Below are 23,671 nucleotides of genomic sequence, written 5' to 3' on the forward strand. Positions count from 1 at the left end.
GCTGAGATCTTAGAGCTAAGCAAATTAGCATGATTTGAGAGAATATTCAAATTATTTTAATTCTGCTCTTAATTGATGAGTACATTAACACATTCATTAAATTGACTTGGTCAAATAGGCACCTACATAATATATGGGGCCTGAGTTTTGGACACTTTTTGCTTTTTAAATCAACCACACATTTTTATTTTTTTAAAGAAGTACAGCACTTTGCCAATAGGAGGCACTCAATATGCATATTATAAATGACTGAACAAGTTGGGGAGATAAATCAATCATCCTAAAAATATGATCAACTGTTTCAAAGTGGCCTTCTTGAATGGGTTTTCCATTTATGGCTGAGCAAACACACACAGTTCCCTGTGTAACAGAGAATGCATTTATTATACGACTGGTGATGATTAGGGCAGTGCTCTATAGCCACGAAAGAAAGTCATTCTCTAAAAGAAGCTAATGTCACCAAACCTGAGCTTGTGGTTTTGGCATTATTAGCACTCTATCCACTTGAGCTAACTGACAAATTTTCCAGTAACAGATAATGACTGGCTGGGGTAGCAGATATAGGTGCTACTACCACCATAAGTATATTTAATCACATGATATGAGATAGCATTACGCAATGGGAAGAGTCAAGTTCAATAGGGTAAAAGAAAATAATTTTGTAGTTAGAACTTTGCACAGTTAACCATTTCATATTTATTTTAGGCAAGACCATCCTTACACCCTGGATTAAAAAGGACAAGACCACTCACTGTTTCCCCCCCCACTAAACTTTATTGTCTTTCCTGGTGTTGACTAAGGAAATCTGGAGTGGAAAATCAACACCACTACTGCTATTTGCCTTCTGGATTACCTTTGAAAATGAAAAATAAAATCAACCAAAGACTATTATTTAGAGAATTCTATATTTATCAACTCTGAGGTCTTCAAGGAACGGTGCCATATTAATGAAATACATAATACTTGTTCTTTAGGGAAAGGTTTGACTTTTAGTGTTTTTCAGTTCTCCATTTTCTTAAACTAAAAGCAATTAAGCAGATATAGAAATAAATCTTGAATCAACTCTATAATCAATAAAGTGGATATATCAAATGGCTCCTGTAGCGTGAGGAGAATATCATCTGTACAATATTCCGAAGAGATTTTAACTGTCAGCAGATCGAACTTAAGAATGATACTGGATTCAAAATAAAGGAATAAAGATAGGATTGGAAATTAAACATATTTTGTAGTTGCCAGGCAATATAAATTTTCAAGGTTGAGTAACGCATTAATCCCCTATAGGAATAAGCAGACTTTTAGTTTCCATAGTCTTATAAGCCAAATTTTGATATTTTTGGCTTAGAACAATGGAGTAGGCCCCCATTCCTTCAACATTTTTCCACATCCTCTTTAATATCCACACAGTGCAGTGACTGAGTATTTTTGGTAATTTATTTGTATTTCATCCTGAGATTTATAAAGAATGAAACTATTCTAAGAGATTTATGATTTAATGTCCTACATATGAAAATGTAAAAACACAGTTCCATTAAAGCAATCAATGTTTCCCATAATTAGAAAGTAATAGCCTAACATACAATGAATTCTTCATGTTCTGGAGGTCAAAGTCTAAGGTATTACCAATACTGCCCTAGAATTAAAAGGCCTCTATACCTTTTTATCAAATAATTGAGAGATGTAAATTACTCAAGACTCAAATATACTAACACAGTAGTCATTTCCACATCTGTAAGTAACCAAAGCCAAACCTGTGGATAGAAAATCAACTTTCCTATTGCAGTTCCCAATGACTGAGGCTGCACAGAGCATACTGGTATGACACTGTTTCATAGCTACAAACTGTATTTTGTTTAAAAGTACCAAGAATCTCTGAAAACCAATATAATTATAAATTTATTGATGATAAGGTGATAAATAGATTCCATTTTAAAATGATGGAATGAAATAAGAACTCTCATCTTGGCACCAAATCTGTTAATGTCAAGCAAGAGAAATTTCTATAATAATTTTTAAAATATCTGGTGGCATAGCATTAAATTTATTTTTAAAAGAAAAAGTAAATGTGCAAGTTTCTTGAAGGCAGAACCATTATAAATAATTGCACAGTGCAGGCATCCTTAAAGTAGTGACAGATTAGTATAAAGCAGGCAGTGAGAAGCCTGAGTACAGTAATGGCATTATTCCAGTCACTGGGCTATTGGCAGACACAAAACAACTTACTGTCTTGATCTCCCCAGTTACACTCTAGGTCCTTTCTACATCATCTATTTGAAATCTATGTACGTATGTATGTACGTATCAGTCTATCACCTAAGTTAAGAGGTTTATCAACCTTGAGATGAAAAAAGTTTTTAGTTCAAACAAAAATTGTAATTTGGATCGTGTGTTTTGCTTTTGTTTTTGTTTTTAGCATTATGATGTTAAAACAAATATCAATCACAGTAACTTGTGCTCACAGAGCTAAGAACTACATGTAAAGGAAATGGGTTAAGAGAAATTTGCTCTGTTACTGAGACAAATAAATTCCTTAATTAAAAATAAAGGATGAACACACAATTTAAAGAAAATAGCAATGTATCACCCTTTTAAATTTAATTTGGAGATATACTTGAGTTTTCTTTTTTTATTTCCTTTGTATCTTATTTGCTTTCTTTCTTAAAATATATATGTTTACCCTTTTTTTAAAATAATTAATTTATTTATTTATTTATTTTTGGGTGTGTTGGGTCTTCGTTTCTGTGCGAGGGCTTTCTCTAGTTGCAGAGAGCGGAGGCCACTCTTCATCGCAGTGTGCGGGCCTCTCACTATTGCGGCCTCTCTTGTTGCGGAGCACAGGCTCTGTAGTTGTGGCTCACGGGCCTAGTTGCTCCGTGGCATGTGGGATCTTCCCAGACCAGGGTTCGAACCCGTGTCCCCTGCATCGGCAGGCAGATTCTCAACCACTGCGCCACCAGGGAAGCCCTTATTTGCTTTTTGGTCTTTCTAGGAGCTTTAATATTTGGCTTCTTTTTTTGTTCTGCCTCTTACTTGACTTTGTATTTCCCTGGTGAATTCCTGGCTAGAATACATGTGCATTTACTTTAAAGAAACCCATTTATTTTGATTGAGATGAACAAAAATAAAACATAGGTCTGGAATTCTCTGAAATGAAATAAGCAAGCAAACAAACAAAAAGCCCTCAGTGATGGATGCTTGACATTTACTCCTTAACCAAGACCCTGCCTTTCTAATAAATGTTCTTATGTAAGGATCAATTGCCATTTGATTTAAAGTAGAAAATGAAATAACCTAAAGATAAAACAACTATATGCCTAATTCAGTTGGGGGCCACAGGCCTCCAGATTCCTGGCCTTTCCTCTTCAAATTTCCTAGGTTTCCATAATTCAGGCTTTCAACTTAAGAAGTTTTCAAGGGCCTTCCAAAGTTTATTCTTGGCTTCATCTCTGCACTTTTGCTGAACGTCACGGTCTGAGGTTTGTTTGAATTCCTGCTCTGTGGAGATCTGCTGGACTTTCTAGCAGGTGTGAAGACCCCATGGCTCCTTCTGTTGCATCTCATTTCCACTTATTAAATACTTTATCTTGGAGGAAGAAGCAAAAGTGACTTTCGTGTTTCCTGGCAGTCTCCTGCTTCAAAGAACTTAATAGTGATTTGTTTATTTCCGAGGAAATGGAGACCAGTCAGTGATGACAGATTTATTAGTTAAGTGGACATCACCCACAAAAAATCCTTTTCTTACGGTTCAGGCTTTCTTCTAAGCACACTCTAAATGTTCAAGACAATGTTATACATTTTGGCAAATCAAACCCATGTGATTCAATATAGTCAAATGTGTGAACTGATACAACTTCTTCCACATACATTTCCAGAATAACTTAGAGAAAACAAAATGAGCAAAGAAAGCTACTATTACCCTAAACTAAGAGAAAAAAAAAGCACCCTGATGAACTGGTAACACTGAATATGTTTTGGAAGATAACCGAAGGAATATTGAAAGCAAAAAGTGATGAAACAAAAAAATTCAAGTTAAGATGTCTGGAATTGAGAAAGAGCACTTGCAATACCGGGAAACCCTCAAATGCCAGATCATGAAGTAATTTCAAGTATAACAACACTATAGATTTAATTTTTATATTAATCACTGATAAAATATATGTTAATGTTTAAATTTTCAGAGTAAATATGAAGAATAGACATCAACTCCAGAATGGCCCAAATTATTCCTCCTCAACGAATGACCAGTTTTACCAGGAAGTAAATGTTAAGCAAGGCAGACACTGAGATCCCATCAAAGGAAATTCTATCCCTTCCAGATTCAAGTAAAAGAAATCAGCTAACACCCAGTATTCATTCAAAGTAAGTGGACAGTGGTAATGAAATGATAATATTGCTAGTCTAGGAAAGTAGATTTACATGCTATCAATACCCTTACTGTAGAAAGTGAACAGCTGAGCAAGAAAAATTGCAGCTATTTGACATCTTAATATTAAATAAATGGGGTGAAATTTTCAGACAGCAGATTATAGAAATAAGAGAAAGTTACTGAATTGGAAGTTATTAGCCCCAGCTCTGCATACATTATTTTAGGGATGCCACTCTCTGAGCCTCAATTTTCTCATCTTTAAGATTGAGAGGGCAGTTTTGATAAATTCTAGAATCCCTTCCGGTTCTAACATTCTGTGAAGGGGCTTAAATATAGTCTGCAGGAAAGTCTTAACAGCTCTCAAGATAAAGATGGAGAGAAATGCCAAGAAGACTAAAGAAGGGAAACCTAGGAAGGACTAAAAGTCATTTCACTTGTTTCACAATATTCTAGGAAAGTCAGCCCTTGAAATATGGGAGAGCTAACAACATCACAGTCATGCCTATAAATGTACTCCACAACGTCCTCCATGGGCCTAATCCTCTCCTGCCTTATCAAGATAACATCGATATCATGCCAAGTAGAATACAGCATATATATTTAACCAGCTAGCATCTTTTACCTTTCACTGTGATTCTAGCAAATAATAACCTGGGGATAAAATTTTTGAATTACAAAATTTAGCTATGTACAATCAATTACTGCCCCACAAACCTTGGTGCATAAGACAAATGAATGCTTAAATCATAAAGATTAAGGATATGGATATGAGTGTCCTAGGGACTCTTGTGCATGATTTTGTGCAGGATCCCAGGAGCCCAAAACCTACTCTGCATTTCATATCTTCAATAGTCAACTAGGATACTCATATTTTTCTCCAAGGGTGATCTGATCCAGGCCACAGTTTAATAGATTTTTAGGTATTCATGGCTTCAGAAGGGAGAAGTAAGAAATGAGAGGAATTGAGGGAGGTGTCATGCACTTTCTGAAACCTTCCTGGATTTCTCAGGATGTTTTCATCACCTTTGCTACATTATTATTTCTTCTATTATATTGCTGCATCTAGTTGTTTCCATCTTTGCCTTCCCTACTATGCTATGGACCCCTCCAGAAACCTCAAGGTGTTCTATTCGTATCAGTGTACCCACATCACGGAACCAAGTCCCTCGCACAGAGTACTCATTTAATGAGTTATGTCTGAGTTTGTGAATTATGAGGCTACTGAAATACCTATGGCATTGGTGTGTGTGTCCTGTGTGTTTATGGGGGCAGGGGGAGGATAGGCTACAATTTGATACTAATTACCATTTATCTAGATAGTCGTTCTCTGAGTTACTTGTTTGTAAGGATTTCAGCTTTATCTAAAATACTAATGCTGCTTCCTAAGGTTAATAGGTGGTTCAAAAAGAAGTATAATTCTATCAGAAAATGTAAAATGAGAACTTTCTGTGTTTCGGTTTTTGTTTCTAATATTAGGAGAAGGGTAGACAAAATGTGAGGGTATTTATAGCTGAACTGAGAATAGCACAACTACCTCATGAAGAACATCCCTTAATAATAGTTCTGCTTGTGACTCTTCTGTGAAGCAGCCCCTCCCTCATTCAGCACCTCTTCAGGACACAGTTAAATTGTGGAACCTCTTTATTCCACCCACTTGTAATAACATATTTAAATTTCCTATTGGTTTAGTTTGGCTTTCTCACAACCTGAGTTGTCAAGGTAAAACCATTCAATCTGGAAGTCACCTATTTCTACTGTGTACTAACATCCATTCAACTCTATTGCATTTAGCTAACATTCTTTAATTAGCGATGCTCTTTTTTAAATAGAGATGCTTTGCCAATGCAGACTCTTTCTTCTCTCTGGTTTTCATAAAAATATAACCCCTTATCTCTATTACTGGGTCCATGGAAAAAGCATCCTTTTTTTTTTTAACTGGCAAAAACTAAGATTTATTCATCTAAAGTAAAAAACCAATTGCCGTTAGTAACAGAGATGATCACATCCACACATTTACACACCAATGGCCACCAACATCTTATGAGCAAATTTTCAATACAAAATTTCGCTCACTGAAAACTACTAAAATGTTTTCTTTACTCTTCTTCTACACTGCCAATAACACTTTATTACAAATTACATTTGGTCTGGCCTGATTCTATTCCAAAACCTCTCAAAAAACAGTGAGAGTTGCCTGGACACTTACGTATGCTTGGCCCAGTGCTATAATATATATGTTTGGTTTTTTTGTGTTCCTAAGATAGTCTGAACACAATCATTAACACTTTTTCTACATTTTCCTACATGAATATACACTCTCAACTCATAAATTCTAACAGGAAAGTATCCAGTGAGATCTTTGCTTAATATGTAGTATTAATATTGCCTTTTCTCCCATAAATTGCCAGCAGTTCAATCATCAATTAGTTACTAATTAATCTCTATTAAAAATGAATCCACTGATGAATAGTCCTGCTTCCCACATATTCAAAACTCTGCTGTTGGCAGCTTAATTGTGTAATGTATGGCTGCAGCCAAACAGGCCCAGATGGTTCACAGGACAGATGTGAGACTCCCTATACTTCACTTTTCCTTGCATTTGCTCTTTGCTAATGCCAAGATGAATATTTTATCCTCATTTTCTTCCCCCAAAGTTAAAAATCTTCTCTAATACACTCTTCTGTTTGTCAGCTACCTGACTTGCAATTCTGGAATTCATACCAGGGACTATAAAAGACCAAATCTTTTGAGAGGCTTTAAAAGTTAATAATTCTTTGCCATTAATTGCCACTGTCTGATTCTATTAAGTTTTCATACTTTCCCCCTGGAAAATCTAGCCTAATTCCTGGCATGTTCCCCACCCGTTCCCAGAAAAATGTTCTCCTCCCTATTCCTCAAGAGGCCTGGAAGAATCTCCCTAGTTGACCTTACATTTTTGAATATGTTTTCATTGTTTGCCTTCCCACTTCCAAAATTCTATTATTTTTTACATTCACATTCATCATTATGTTGTGATTTACTTCGTTTTAATTCTGCATTTATAATTCAACAATTTTAACATCTCTCATTTTGCTTTTATTTTGGTAACTGCCCAAATCCCACATTACACATTATGTTTAATTAACCATTATTTTAAGGTACACTTTGGCCTTTTCAAAACCATGAATGTATTTTATTTTAGTAAACATGTGGTTGAGTAAAGCAAGCATTTATCCAAGAAATCTTTTAGCAAAGTAAAGCTCCTTACATTTTAATTTCAGATATTTTTCAACTTTTACAGCTATACTTTTAACTGAATTTGGCTTTGTGTGGTATTTGAATTCTCATTATCTCTTTCTTTACTTGAGAAGGTTCCCATCCTTGATGACTCTTTCAATAGCCAAAGAGTCAGAAAGTTTGTCTTTTTGTCTAGAAGCACTGTTCAAGTGGACTTTCTAACAGATTGAAATGTTCTATATCTGCACTGTTCAATACATTAGCCAATTAGCCACACGTGGCTAGTGAGTATTTGGAATGTGTTTACTGATACAAAGGAACTGGTTTTTAAATTTAATTAACTTTAATTAATTAAAATTTAAATAGTCATATATGGCTAGCGGCTACCATACTACACAGCATAGGAGAGTATTATGACTATTGGTGATAAACAGAGATATACAAATGACCATTTCTAGGAAATGTGTAATATTTTATTGAGCGACCGGGTCTAACATTGCTCTCCATGGGCAGAAAAGGGTAAGATTTAGAATACAGAGTCCCTGCCCCTCATAGCTTTTTAACCTAGAAACAAGAGTATTCTATTGGTAGTTCTCTGTCTTGGCTATACATTAGAATCACTTGAGAGCTTTTTAAAAGTATCAGTGTTCAGATGAAATAACAAGAAATCTGAGATTTGTTTCAAAGTAATTGGGACAAGGTAAGGGAGGAATGGAATGGTATAAATGAGTTAAGATTTGCCACGTGTTGATCTATATTGAACATGATGGGCACCTGAGGGTTCATTATACTATTATCTCTATTCTTTTAATGATATAATTTTCCATTATAAAGTTTTAAAAATTCCAGCTCTGCTCTAGATTAACTTAATCATACTCTATGAGGCACAAGAATTTTTTAAGAGTGCCCAGATCATTCCAATGTAACATCAGTGTTGAGAGTTACTGGTCTGAATAAAGTAATCTCATGATACCATGTTAATGAAAAGGTCCAGAAGCATGGAAAATCTGAAAGTTATTTTTCTTTATGAGCTGAAGGAATTGTTAAAATAGAATCAGTATCAGAGTCATGGATAACAGATTTTTTAAAAAATTGTCAAAATGTTTTGCAATATGGATTAATTTTACCTCTTTTACAGAAATAAATGCTAACTTACTTGCATAAGTAGACTTACTGCAAACTTTCTTTTCATGAGACAGTTCATGTGATGTGTGACTAAGCTCAAAACCACAAGTGAGATGATTTTTTTTAGCCTGCCCACTTCTCACTGTCGTTGCTCTTTCCTTACTAGCCAGACCACCTCACGTGTGGTCACTTGTCAGTGTCTTGGATCCACATTCTCTAATCACATACCATTGTTTGAATCTGGTTAACCAGTCATACTTAAAGCAGAATGATACAGGCTGAGGCATCATGGATGGAATCAGCATCACTGTATCAAGGCACTCAGAAAAGGGATTTTTCATTTCTTTTTTAAAATTCAGTGTACTTGAAAAATTTGAAAATTATCCATCTTCATTTTCAAATCACCATTTGCGCCACTATCCAACACTACAATACTGATTGATCAATACTCCATATTTTCCCCAATTGCCTGATAATTTCAAGTTTAATTTTTTGGCTTTGTGAGACAGACATTTTAAATACTATGATTACTTGGTTGTATGTAATGTGCAAAAGCTCAACAATTCACAGCATAACTGCACAGAATGTTCATAGAATCTCGCCTCACCCCAAAATAATGGAATGAGACATTTCTATACATTAGGTAATGGGAAACTGGGTTTAACAATCACTAAATTGTTGAAAGTATATGCACCTTACGTTTTAAAATGTAGATGATTTTCGCTGATTTATAATAAAGTTTCTAATAAATGAGTATTTATTTTTGTCTCGATTAATTCACAAATGGTAAATATATGCCATGTAATCAAAGGTATTTCACTTTAGAAATCATCCATAAAAATCATTCAGAAACAAATACAGATAATTACTTAAAGTCAATATTCATTAAACTCCCTTATGGATTGACCAACAATCTTCTGAATTTGCCCAACTACTAGAATCCTGGAACCAAGAGTCTCAGAAAACCCCTGATACAAACAATTCATTCAACATTAGTGAAGCATTTTCTATGCCACAAATGGGATTTCCCAAGCACTTCTATGCACCTATTCTAATGCTGGATACCACATTAAAAGAAAAAGAAGATAGACTTTTTCTTTGGGAATACATGTAATTCAAATCAAAGACTAGAGACACGTGAAATAAAACAGCAAATTTAACTGTGTTGTTATGCAGAATACAGACATTAATGTGGTAAGAGAAATGCAGTGATTAGCTTAGGGTGGTATTGACCTGAGAAGGTGTCACAAGCTGTATATTAATGAAAATAATAAATACATATTGGAAAAAGATACTACAGGTTTCAGAATCAAAATACAAAATAAATCTGGCAGGCAGTATAGAGCTAAATACACACACACATACACACAAGAGTGCAATAGAACTAGTGAAATCTGAATAAGATTAGTGGATTTTATCAATGTCAGTTCGTGGTTATATAACTGTATTACAACATTAACACTGGGGAAAACTAAGTAAAGGGTATTGAGATCCCTCTGTATTATTTCTTACAACTATATGTGATTATACAATTTTCTAAAAATAATAAACTTTTTAAAAAGGGGTAGACATAAACAAGTTTATTGAGGAAATATTGGTTAAAAAAAAAGCAAAATCAATATCAACAAAACTGGCCCAGCTGGTCAACAAAGCCTTTAATGACTGAGTTGGGAGATTGTAGATGGAATCCCATTAATATATATCTCTAAATTTTTAGCAAAAGAAATTGGATAGTAAGTAATATGTAGCATGTCTTGTCAAATGGAAGATGCAGAAAATCTTGTGGGAACAATTCTTGAATGCAATTATGACTATATATATTTAGGTACCCACATTAGGAATTATCAGAACACAGTTTTAAAGTAACATTTCACATTGTATTCCAAAGACTAAATGAAAGATGACTTTGCCAGAAAAAAACTGCTCTAAATATATCTATCAGATTATATATGTAATATGTATGAGATTATATTATATATTTAATTATATGTAATATATAACATAATTAGATATAAATGATATTAAACAAAAAGTAATTGCACACAAGAAGCAGTACAAGTAAAACCTAGTGGTATATCATTGACGACCATTAGCCACTCCATGCATATGCATCAAAGCCTATAATTAAACATTCATATTGTCAGTGTAGAATACTTTCAGTTTAATGCAGAATTCCAAGAAGAGGAATGACAAAGTCGAAATATTACTATATGTTGAATGTAGAATTTCATTAGGGAAGAATGAGCAGAAGTAAAGATATTTGGAAGAGAGAGCTACATCAGAAATCCTGGAGAGAGAACAAAATTAAGTGCAAAAAACAATATAGAATGATATGCAATAGAATGGATTTGGCCTGAGCTGTGTAGGAAAAGGCGGCATGACTGACTTTGAATTTAAGTCTAGTGGAAAAGGAGTGGAAAATCATCAATTGAGACCATTAACATGAAGGGATTTTGACTTTAAATTAAAATGAACTATGTAGAAGAGGAATTATTTTTTATCACTTTGGAAATAGAGTTGTGTTTAGACGAAAGAGGAAAAGAATTCTTGGAAGAATCAACTGTATATTTTATGTTTAATTTTGTTTTCGAGGGTCTAGTAAGAACTAAGGATCTGGAATTACCATGAGAGGTTGGTGTTAGAGTGTTCCAGAGGTTATATGGTTCACTGTACTGGGGAGAAGCATATGGGTCTGGTGTTTACAGATGATGGGGAAAATGGGTGTCAGCAGAACAGGAGGAGAAACAACAGCACATCTGGTTAGCAAAGGCAAAAAATGGTCAATCATTAACATTTTGTAGTATCTTCTGCGCAAAAAAAAGATTGCATTCAATTAAAAAATAAGATCAATAATTATTTTAAAATGGAGTTAAAGTTAAGACTTGAGACAAGGGAAAGTTGCTTGGTGTCTACTTGTAGCTATTTATTACATTGCACACAAAATGCAAATATGTTATAGGTAAAGCCCAATTAAATAAAATCTACTAGTATTGCATTAAACATTTTAAAACAGGAGACAGATTCTTCAGTTCACAAATGGCTACCCAAAATATGATTCCCTTTATATAAATACTTATTACTTATAGATATCATATAGCAAAGTCCATCTGCACATTACCATATATCAAACTTTAAAATGCTATGGTTTATCGTACAAGGTGTCAAAAATATGCAGGCACAATGGTAACCCATAGCAAGAACTACGTCATCAGAAAACTGAAGCTAAGAAAGAATAACAGTGTTCATATTTATAAAACAAGAATGAAAAATGACCGAGGTCATCATAAATTCAGATTCAGAGAGAGGTAATTTACACCCAGGTAAAGCATTTTGCCAAATTTGTATTCACTCAAAAGCAGTAGCCAACATTTTAAATGAGCTGAAATTTACTTTCATTGGGAAGACTAAAAACTTAAAGTTTCAAAATATGATATGAGATTTTCCTTTTAAGGGCACTAGGCTGAAGTTAAGATATGGAAGTTCAGTTGGTACTACTTGGCTGAGTGCACAGACATTACTCAACTTCTCTGGGTGCATTCTCTCATCTAGAAAATACATTAATTGAACTGCGTGATGCCTTGGGTCTCTTCTAGTGTCTTGATAATTCTGATTCTAATTATCTGTTGAAACATTATCGATTACAAGTCATTTAGAAAACTGACAAATCAAGCCTACCCTTGAAACCCAAGAGGAACGAAATAGTTGATGAAGCTGGCTCTTTCTTGTCGCTTCTGTGTATTACTGAACATGTAATGTTTTGTTTCCTTCCTGTACCCCTGTCCCTACCACCTCTCAGCCCTCCCATTATCTAGCAGAGAAGTAATCAATAGTCCTTTAAAACTCTCTCATTTTAGGGATTAAATTGCTGTCAATCTAAGAGCTTTGAAAGAGTTAGCTCTTGACATTTAGAATTTTAATATAGTATTTGATTCTGCTATTTATTCAAAAGCAACTGCCACAGACCATCACATATAATAATCTAAAGTCTCTCTGAAATACATGTCTGAATTTGCCACATTAAACTGTGGGCATAGGGGAGGTGACTAAGCTAAATAGAATGAAACTAGCCAATCACCCAGGACTTACAACTTGGGCGGGTTTTGTTCTCTATTGCCTCAACCTAAGCAGTAATTCTCAGGAATTTATTAAATATAAATTAATACACAAACAAATAAATAATCATTTCCTTTGAAAAACTAACTTATCACCATTACAAAACTGTTTTTATGCATTTTATGTGAGATATAATTCATTTTTAGTTTTTTGTAGCATTTGCATATTTACCATTCATGAGGGTCTCCAAATGGAACCATCAAAAAAAAACAAAGGTCTATAATATGTAAATTCTCTCAGCAATGAACTTTATAACACAGCAGAAAAATGTCAAGTCCAACTTCCTAGTTAGCAACAGCAAGAGAGACCTGATATTTTATTTTCATATTTAAAACCCTCTGGTTTAAGTTCTGTTCCCTCTTGACTAAATACCCCTTTGTACATTCCTCTTGAAAACAGGTGTTTGATGGAGAAGTGGTAGGAGACATTTGAGAAAGGTTAGGAGATGTCCAAACAAAAAGGGGGAAAGAATGGGAATATTAAGGGTTATTAAGTGAAGGAAACTTGAGTCTCTTACTCAGCTTGGTCTAAAACTCATCCTACATTTCAGGAAAATGGCATGCGACATAATTCTAGGGACAGTTGCAGATTATTTTAAATAGCAATCTCAGGCAAGCAACATTTCCTACAGTAATATTAGCAGTGAGATACAAATAAACAGGCACCATAAGACAGAGATTGTTTTCAGATGGTGTATACCCACAACATAATTGCACCTACATTGACAGAAGATAAAAATAACAACACTTACTGAGCCAGACATTGTTTTAAGTACTTTATGTTTACTGACTCACTTTAATTTTTAGGAAACTACACTACAGAGAAGTTAAACCATAGTTAGAAGAGACAGAAGGATCTGTTGTGTTCTCCCAGATCAACTCTTGACATTTCTCTTCTATGGCCTGCATTCCTTTAGGTTGACTTCTATGGATTTTATCCACCGAGACCTCTGCGATCTGCTTCTCTATATTCTGATTATATCTGGCCAATGGGAGGCAACAGAAGGAGATGGGAAGGCATGAAGAGGCTACTGCATGATATTTGAGATTAGCTGCAATCTTCCACCCGAAGTCCCAACTTTGCTGGAAGGCTTCTGTCCTGCTGCTCTTACTGGATTCCAGATTCGTGTAAAAGCTCCCTCAATTTTGTCAGGTTTACAGGCGCTAATGTTTTCCAATTGTGGGCGGGCCCTGAGTGATTCCCCATCCTGTTGCTTCTCGACACACTGCCCGCCATTAAATAGTCACCATCAACCTCTCTTCAGTTATTGCTATGGGTGTGCCACCTATTTTCTTGTCTAATAGGATTAAAAAGTAATAAGATAAACCCTTTGTGATCTATGAACTGACTAAAAATGCAAAAAAAAAAAAAAAATAGCATTGCTGTTTCTTCTTATTTTCCCAAACATCTGGGTATCCAAGAAAAAATGGGGTGCTCTACTTCTAGGAACAAAGAATAATTCTGGAAGAAAAGGCCTCCACAAGTCCCTGAATTTTGAAGGTAAATGTTCAAAAGATAGTAATCCTGGAAATGTGTGTGGCAGCAGGCCCCTAAATTTGGGTGCCTAACCTCTGGTTTTCCTGTCATTTCAGTCTTTCTTAGTAGTTTACATGTAGATAGTCTCTGGTTGAATGCATCCAGACCCATTTATACTACAAATAAGGAAAAAAAACCAAAGTAAATGTAGCCTGTAGTTGGGGAGATTTTCATTGTTAAAGACATTAAAAATACTGAAAACTCATTTTACTTTTGAAAATATTAAATAAGAGAGATATCACTTAAAAGTCAATGTATCCAGTTGGGAGTAAAGCTCTCTTTGGATGGTTCTTAAAATGTGAAAGCCATTTGCTAAATTACTGGCATCCTACAAAATCAAAGCTACTATTTATCAATTTAGTTCCCAGTAAGTTTTTGACGGCACAATTCTATTTTCCTGAGCTGTGTATTTTAACTAACAAAATAAAATCAATCTTTTGTGAAATTTACTTGGTATTCATTGTTTATTTGATAAGAGTCATTGGCCATTTTATACATTTTTTTAAACGAATAAGAATACATCTCAGTTTAGTTTGCTAGTTTTTCAGGAGGCTAAGAATACTCATTCAAAAGTTTCCTGTGCAGTCCAGAAAGTTGTAAGAAGCCGCCTATACAGACACCGAATATATTTCACCACTACACTTGCAAATAACTATCATTTGCAAAAATAAGTTTTTATTTGGGTGTTATTTCTGGCAAAGCTTTAAGGCTATATTTTCAAAGAGCAAAACTCTAGGCCTTTAAAATTCTACTGGCATCCACCAACCCAAGCTGGACTCTCCTCTAGGTTTCCACAGAGCCTGAGAGAGAGATGACTTCATCTTAATCATTTTCTTGCCCACAGTCATGTAAGATAACTGGGATTTTTTTTTTTTCTTGCAGCATTATAAAATCTCTTGAAATGTGTGGAGAGAAAAACAAAAGAAAACAGAAACTGCAAGGAGTTGGCAGATTTGATTTTATGACTAGCACTGATTATCAACTTCAGCCTGTTGGACTCTCCACACAGCCGTATATGCTTCAAACTTAATATTTTATTTTGTAACTAGAACATTTAACATCGTATTATCATCTCTAATGTGGATACTTTAGTTCAGATGATCTGTTACGAAGAAATTAAATTTGAAATTCTATCTGTTAGTGTATATATACATTTATATAAATAATTATTTTTTAATGTTTATTGTATTTTATTGTTTTAACACCTTTACTGGAGTATAATTTCTTTACAATGTTGTGTTAGTTTCTGCTGCATAACAAAGTGAATCAGCTATATGTATACAGTGTGCTTTAAGTGTAGCTGCATGTCCTAGTTAATTCAGCACCTTCACTGTTTTTTTATACCATTAACCTTTCTATTAAAATACAGTAGGGACTAAAAACTATAAAAAATAAACACCTTATATTCACAATTTAAACCAATACAGTCTATCTAGCTTCAAGAAACATACCTATAACATCTTAGAAAGAAGGCTTATGAAAACAAACACTGGGATATTTAAATATTGGCTTGGCCAAAAAGTTCATTCGGGTTTTTCTGTAACATCTTACCCGAACGAACTTTTTGCCCAACCCAATACATTTGAAACATTCTAATCGAATTGATTCTATGAAATTTTGAAGAGCAATGATTTCTGAATTTAAATCTTTAAACAAAACCCTAACATTTTCGCTACTACGAGTTACTACTACCTACTAAACTTATATTTGCAATAAAACTAAAAACTCCAAGGATATAAGAATTAAGTCACCAAAATACACAAATATTTTAGAAGTATTAAACTTTTAAGGAAATGCTAACTTTGAAAAGTAACATACGTATAATATCAGATAAACTGAAGATTAAATTTATTAATTTTTAAATCTACATAGTGTAGAGAGCAAAGTAATTATTTTTGAAAGAATTTTCCCCATACAAACCCCTTCCAAAAATGTGTACTTATTAATACAGATTTCACCTGATTTTTCTTATTCATATGCACATGGAAGAGATCAAAAAGCATATCATAAAATAATTTCAGAGCCCTATGAAAATCAATATTCCAAATTTGCACCAAAAATTACCCAAAGTACCAAATTTGGTACCAAAAAAAGTACCAAATTTGCAGGCAGTAACACGTTAAATTCAGAAATATTATATTGCTGTGGAAAATGTGACATTATAAATAAAGGTTTCATGGATAAGGGGACTTTAATTGTATATTTAAAATTCCAAATATAAAGGAATATTAATAATTGACCCAATCAATTCCAAACGAAGGTATATTTTTACCAAGTAATTCTCAGTTAATTTAGTAAGAAGTATTTCAAAAGGTTTTAAAAAGAAATATTTACTCTGAAGTATGAAAAAACATCTGAAATTTATACAAATGGATTAATAGATATATTATTTATTACTTTGTATCAGAAAATACTATCTAACACAATTCCTTAAAGGGAAAATAAATTCCTTACATTTCTGTAATGTAAGTAGAAAATCATTAGAGGAAAGGGGATCCAATTTAAGTTACTTCTGCCTCTACACAGGTAATGCAAATTGAAGCCTGGGATCTAAAATGACCTTTACTATTTTAAGTTTTACTTCACGAGAGTAATAAAATATTCTACAAGGTTTCCTCCAGTTGAATTTTGAACCTCACCGATGACTATGATTTAGAAGTAGTGTGGAGAATGCGAGAGTGTTGTAACTCATTTTTCTTTATTGTGTTACTCCATCTCTATTTGGGGGTTTCAGTTTGATACAGCTATTCCAATAAATAATCATAAAAGTATCATAACAAAAATAGGAAAAATGTTAGTGTTTGATTTTCTTTATAAACTTTACAAAAAGCTTATTATTGATAACTAAACCATATTAATGACTAAAACACATGAGAGAAATAAGTTGTGACAATAAAATGTGTTTTGCTGTTTAAATATGAAAAATAGTAAACTCATCATATCTAATACAATTTCTAGTTTGTGGACTTTGGTTTTGGTTTGTGTTTTATCTTTTTTTTTTTTTTTTAATGAAACCATTGAAATCAGTCACCAATACAATAATCCAGGAAATGTAATTTAGCTGGCCACTCAATAATTAATCCTTCTTATTTTATGATTACAATCAAGTGGGAAAGAATTCTACTCCTGATAGTCTTACTTCACTTGCTAATATATTTTCCTCACAAAATTTTTTATTATTATAAAAAACAACATGGCAAAAATACAAAAAAAAGAGAGATAAATCATCCACAACTATTAAGTCAACAAATACTAGTTAAGGAATTCCTGTGTGTATTTTATTTGCTAATATCTTTTCACCCTTATCATTTATCACTCGTAAATGTTTGTAATAATTATAGCAATTCTTGGGAAAAAAACCTCACTCTTAAATTTTAAAAATAAATTACTGAAGTGAACACAGTCTAAAACTAAAATATATTATAACACAGCCTAAAACTAAAATATATTATTGTATTATATTGTTTATTTTCATTTGAAATGAAAATCTAAAAAGCCGTCACATTTTTTTGTGTGTTTCTGGCTGCCATTTTTAACACAGTAAATTAATGAAATTTCCCAGCATATATATTTTTTAATATAGTAAATGAATAAAACTGGCACCATTACTAGGCTAAATACATGCAATAGGTTTATATGTGGGGATATTTTTTTTACATAATTCAGCTATTAATTCACACATAGGTTATTTCTTAAAAAAAAAAAGTTAATTCTTCTACTAAATATAGAATTAGTCTCTCAAGTTTCTCTGATTCTAAGGGGATGGATTGTCCCTACTGTTATTTTATTTTTGTTTAAAATTAATTTCTTAAGACTGTTTAGGTCTTATAATAAAAATTATGTTATTATAAATTCCAACGCTGTGATGAAGGGTCTATGTTTTCAAACACAGACAAACAAGGTAATGTTTAAAATATGTTTTTAAGTTTATTAGTGGCGATCAGCTTACTGTGTGCCAACATAATGGTTTCCATTGATAATTACTGTAAACAAAGATCAAAATTTTAAATACTTGGTAAAGGCTTTTTAACCCAAATGAAAGTTTTAGCAGTGTCATGTATTACATTTGATGCTTTTCCTTTTCAAATCAACTATAAATAAAGATATTTACGGAGAAATGGGAACTGTTTCAGTATTTATTTGCATTCTTCCTTCCATCCATTGCTGACTTTCCACAATAAAGTGCCTTGATTCTAAACGAGTTGCTGCTCTTGACTTTTGAGTGTAATCATTTGAGAACACTCATGTAGGTCAATGGTACTTAGCAGTTTTTTTATCTCAAGTCATCGTTTAAAAATGTTCACACCTAAAATTAATCTACCACTCCAAGAAAAAGACTGAAAATGGTTCTTTTTAAATTCCATAGATTGGAGGCCCTTAATTTCTTCAATACTGTCCTATAATCATCCATATCCAAAGACTGTATTTTAAATTCTAAAGCAAATGCTAAGAAGTCATCATCCAGTAACACAGAGATGAATAATAAAGTAACTTTTTTTCTTTCAGAAAACATGACGATAGAAATATCAAGAAAAAAGTGTAATATAATTCTAGAGTTAGGGTAGGTACGACATTACTCTGTATTTAATTTCTAGCATATTAACATAATACTTGTGTATCATTCTGCAGAGCCAGGCATACAGACAGACATAATTTGACAACAGGTATTTTATGATCTTGTAGCTATAATAAAATATTTACAATTTTACAAGAATCTAATATGATTCAAAACCTTGTAAAATCACTACCCCCGAATCACTCCCTTCCTTTTTGATATAATTTTGATTTTTTATAAAATTAAGTAATTTGAATATAAAATACTTACATATTTATACTGTATATTATCTGCATAAAAACTAAAGTTAGACTGATTAATCTATTTTGGTGATATTAACTGAAAGTAGGCAGTATTATACTTACTACCACATTGCTTGGTGAACAATCAAAAGTAACTGAAGCTAAGTAATTCACACTATTTATAGACATTTTTTCAGAATCACCTGTTTTGTATAGATTGTTTTAAGTACAGTTGTAAAGTTTTGATTTTTAAGAGTTCCTTTGAAGGCATGGCAGATGTTGGTTTTGCTAATAACGCTGGAAAGCACAGCAGGTTCAAAGTTGCAAATATGCTTAACACATATAAAAAAATAGTGTGATTTTCTATTAAACTTCGTTGTTTTCAATTAGTAAACTATAGTGGAAGCCTAAAGTCCATAAATATTTGCTTCTAGACCCTTAAACTTCTTGAGTTTGTATATGCGTGTGTTCATGTGTGTTTGGGAAGGGGAACACATGTAAATGCACACTGGAAAATGTTACATATTATAGTTTTAGCATCATTACCATGGATAAATATTGGGGTTGTTTTCCAGTATTTTCCAGGGCTTAAAATTCCATTAGAATTTCACACAGTCATACACACATACACATATTCATATAATCTGGGTATGAGATGCAAGGATACAGAATTTGGTTCCGACTTTGCCCTGGGTTTATGTATTACATTTACGCTCACCTAGAAATACACAGAAATTATAAACTGCCTAACAAAATATAAATGGTCTCTGTAATGCATGACATGAGTTTTGTCTAATACAATTTTAAAATTTCAAGGGTGCAGAAATTACTTTAATATAATTTTTTGGAAATACTGAAACATTAAAACTGTGCTATAAGTAATGAGAGATATATATGTTAACAATATACCAAAATTACACTGACTTGGTACTTTGCTTTAGTTTCTGCTAGTTCAAGATGCCCTTATAATAATATGAAATGAAATAACTGTGAACATAAATTATAGAAGAGCAAATACAATATCATTCCAGGAAAAAGCTACCTTGTATTTAAATCTAGCGAAAGACCTAACAAATATTAATTAACTAAAATATTGAATTTGGCTAATTAAATTTTATTTTCAAAGCATATACAGATATTTAACCAGAAACTATTGTTATATTTCTTTTTAGATAGCCAAGAGTTCTTTCAAAATATCCCATCAAAGAAAATGTTCATTCTAACTCCCCAGTGATTCTACCCTTGGTGATGACTAATTGTATTTCCCCGCTCAAGATGTAATCTACTAATACTTTATGTAGCTGATGAAAACTTCTGTTTGTTTTTCCAGGACTTTAATTACCAGCTTCAACATGAAAAAATAAACTTATTTTGCTATATGGTTATTTCCCACCAAAGGAGGGTAGCACTGTTAATATAACCAATATTCTTAAGAAAGTTGTTATTAAAATAATTGAAGGGAACCAGTTCTTAGATCCCACTTTCCTTATGTCTCCTCAACCAAAATAACATATGCCTATTCAATTTGCCCTATGAAACTTAGGTGCATTGGTTCAGTTGAGGAAGCATATGAAACAATCCATCACATAGGTTTCTCACTGCAGAAAGTAAAATGAACATAAGAGCTTCTGGTAATTGCTAAAGTGCCGCTGACCAAACTGACCTCGGATCCTCTTATCCCAGAAAAGTTATATTGATATCAAATGCTAACTCTATAAAATGATCTCATTCTAAAATTGACTTTTTTTTTTTTTCTAATGAGGATGGAAACCTTGCTATGATTAACCTTTTAACTCTCTGTCTGAAGAGTGTTTCACTTATGGTTAGTAAAAACCATTAAAATGAGTGATACTGCTGGCAACTTTCTTGGATATAAACTAATTTGTGACGGGGCATTAGAAGTTCACCCGACCTTGGAATGTAAAAGTCAGATTTTAAGTTTGTGATGGAAGAATCCATCCCATACTAACGCTTAAGAATAACTGATACCATTGCTGTAAAAGAACATGAAATATGCGGCTCATTCATTGTCATTCATGTGGGATCTTACCTAAAGCATTATAAAGGATAGACATTTTTCAATCTTTCAAACCAATATCTGGAATTATCTTCCAGGACTGTTAAACCAATTCCACACAGAAAGAAAATATGTAAATATTATATTAAACAAACGACAGCTTACGAAAAGACGGAACGCAGGCTGCACTATAGCTACAGAAGAAAACTCACAACCTCCTTAATTATAAAGCATCTTTTAACAATTTCATAAGGATACAGATAGGTCAGGGCTTTGATGAGTTGCCTGCAAAACTTCAGTTTCTCTGGACTGCTAAAATTTAGTTGGGAGCCTGTGCCTTCAGGCATCCGCATTCAGTAAGGTTCCCCTTTTGCGTGGCGGCTCAAGTTATCCCCAAGTAGGTCTGCGCCTCCTGCGCACACCCAACAGTACCAGCGCTACCCGGGTTGCTGTTTGTTTCCCAGTACTTGTTTCCGATAATACTCACCTGGAGGAGAATTTTACTTTCCACTTTAAAAAATTAGATTTTCTTTTTGGTTAGCATCACATAAATACAACTACTATTAAGAATCGTCTTTCTTCAAGGGTCTGAGCATGTATTTAGTTACAATTCTCTGACACATTCCTTAAAATCCTCTGAATTCCTAGACTGTCTTCTTCCCCAAGAAAGGAAAATTTTTACCATTTGGAATAGGGTGCTATTTAAAGAACTCTGAAATCAGAATTTAAAAAAAAAAAAAACGAAAACTTTTTTCTCATATGCTCTGCCAAGTTCCATTGCAAGTTCCAACTATTGAGCAATAATTTGGAAATCCAGTTAACGATGGGAAAAATCTAGCCACTCAGAGTCGGGAACTTGCAATGGAAAAGTCAAGGAACGGCACCCGCACGCACGGCCAGCGGACGCTGCATCCCAGGGTGCATTCCTCTCCCCATCGCTGAGATGGAAGGTCACGCTTCGCAATCGATTTCACATACTTGTCACTTGTCCTTTATTCTCAACGCTCTGGTAAACTAGTTTGAATCTTGGAGAGCTTAACGCAGTTGGCTGAGTGTTGCGCTCGGAGAAACACGTGCCCCCAAAATAAAAGGACCAAAGCAGCCTCGCCGAATTTGGCGGCGAGGAGCCAGGGAGGAAAGACCTGTACCATAACGCCCGCCGCCTCGCTCTAGGCGAGAATCTTCCCAGTCATCTCTCCGCCCCCTTTCGCCGAGGGTGCCCGGCGCGCCCTTACCTGAGCTATCGCTTTTCCTCTTGCCGCCACTTCTCTTCTCCGCCTCCGCGGGTGACAGCGCCTGGCGGCCGTAGTCCCCTGGCGGGCACGCGGCCCCGGTCGGGGTGCTGGAGCCCAAGCTGGAAGAGTTGGAACACAGGACCGGCGGGCTGCTTCCCAGCTCCGGGGGCCCTCCCGAGTCCGGCTGGAGGCAGAGGCTGTGCCGAGCCGCGCTCGGCGGGGAGGACATCTGCGGGAGGTGCCAGTTGGTTTGCAGAGCCTGGTGCTGCTGCTGCTGGTGGTGGTGGTGGTGATGGTGGTGGTGGTGGTGGTGCCCCCTGTGATGCTGGCTGGCAAACATGCCCTCCTCGTTCGGGTATCCCGCGATTATGCAAGACGAGGAAGAAGTGGAGAGCTCGGGATAGGACATATGGTCAGATCTTCCATGGAGGGCGAGAGAGGATTGGGAGAACGGGTGCAAGCCTTGCGCGGTGGCGTGAGGGCTGCGCAGGCAGCCAAAGAGCGGGTGTTCCATAGCATGCAAGTCTCGGGTTCCAGGCAGAAGACTTCACGACGGTTCCAAACGCCACCACCCTCTGTTACTTTTCCCTGGAAACCGTGTGACTTTTCCCCCTCCCAAAGCAATAGCCGCCCGCGTTTCAGCAGAGCTCGGATAATCCCGGTCCTGAGCCCTAGCGGCCAGTCTCCTTTACATATAAACACTCGGACCTGGAGGAGCTTCCCTCCGAGCTACTCAGATGTTAAGAGTAGGAGAGGTTGAAGCCAAAAGAAGGTGGTCCCAGAGAACTGCTTTCAAGGGGAAACGGCTCTGAGAGGTTATAAATAGAGTGTAACGTGAGCTGGGGGCTGGCTTAGGAGCCCAGTGCTGACCACATGCGAACTCCCTCCAAAACTCCGGCTCAGTCCGCGCCATGCGCTCGTAGTTCCACTTCCTATCGCCGGCTGGACGCACGCAGCGCGCCCACGCCCGCCCGCCCCTGCCAGCAGCCGGGACTGCAAGCGGCGCGCCTGGCGCCTAAACCCGAACCCCGGCGGTCAGCGGCTCCCCTTCCCACTCCGTCGGCCAGGCCGCGCCGCAGCGCCCGCCAGCCCCAACCCCGCACCCAGTGTCCGATCTGCTCACTGCGCTCATGAAAGGTGTCTTGTCAGTGCCCTTTGGGCACTGTCACCTGCAGGAAAGCTTGGGCTGCGCCTAACTGTGGAGGAGCACGAAAGGAGCAGTAGGATTAAGGAAAGAGACCAGAGCTAGTTTGGCGCGCGCTCAGA

General features: G+C 35.2%; 1 protein-coding gene across 1 annotated transcript in view; it reads right to left on the reverse strand.

Annotated features, from left to right (window-relative positions):
* MEOX2 (mesenchyme homeobox 2) overlaps positions 1-23,340 on the reverse strand; it is a 65,900-nt gene extending 42,560 nt beyond the window's left edge. Inside the window, exon 1 of the mRNA XM_007164885.2 lies at positions 22,406-23,340. Coding sequence (XP_007164947.1) covers positions 22,406-22,919 — 514 coding nt within the window. The 5' untranslated portion in view covers positions 22,920-23,340. The remainder of the gene's footprint in view (positions 1-22,405) is intronic.
* Positions 23,341-23,671: the final 331 nt, after the last annotated feature.

Source organism: Balaenoptera acutorostrata, chromosome 7 (assembly GCF_949987535.1).
Source record: "Balaenoptera acutorostrata chromosome 7, mBalAcu1.1, whole genome shotgun sequence".
NCBI lineage: Eukaryota > Metazoa > Chordata > Mammalia > Artiodactyla > Balaenopteridae > Balaenoptera > Balaenoptera acutorostrata.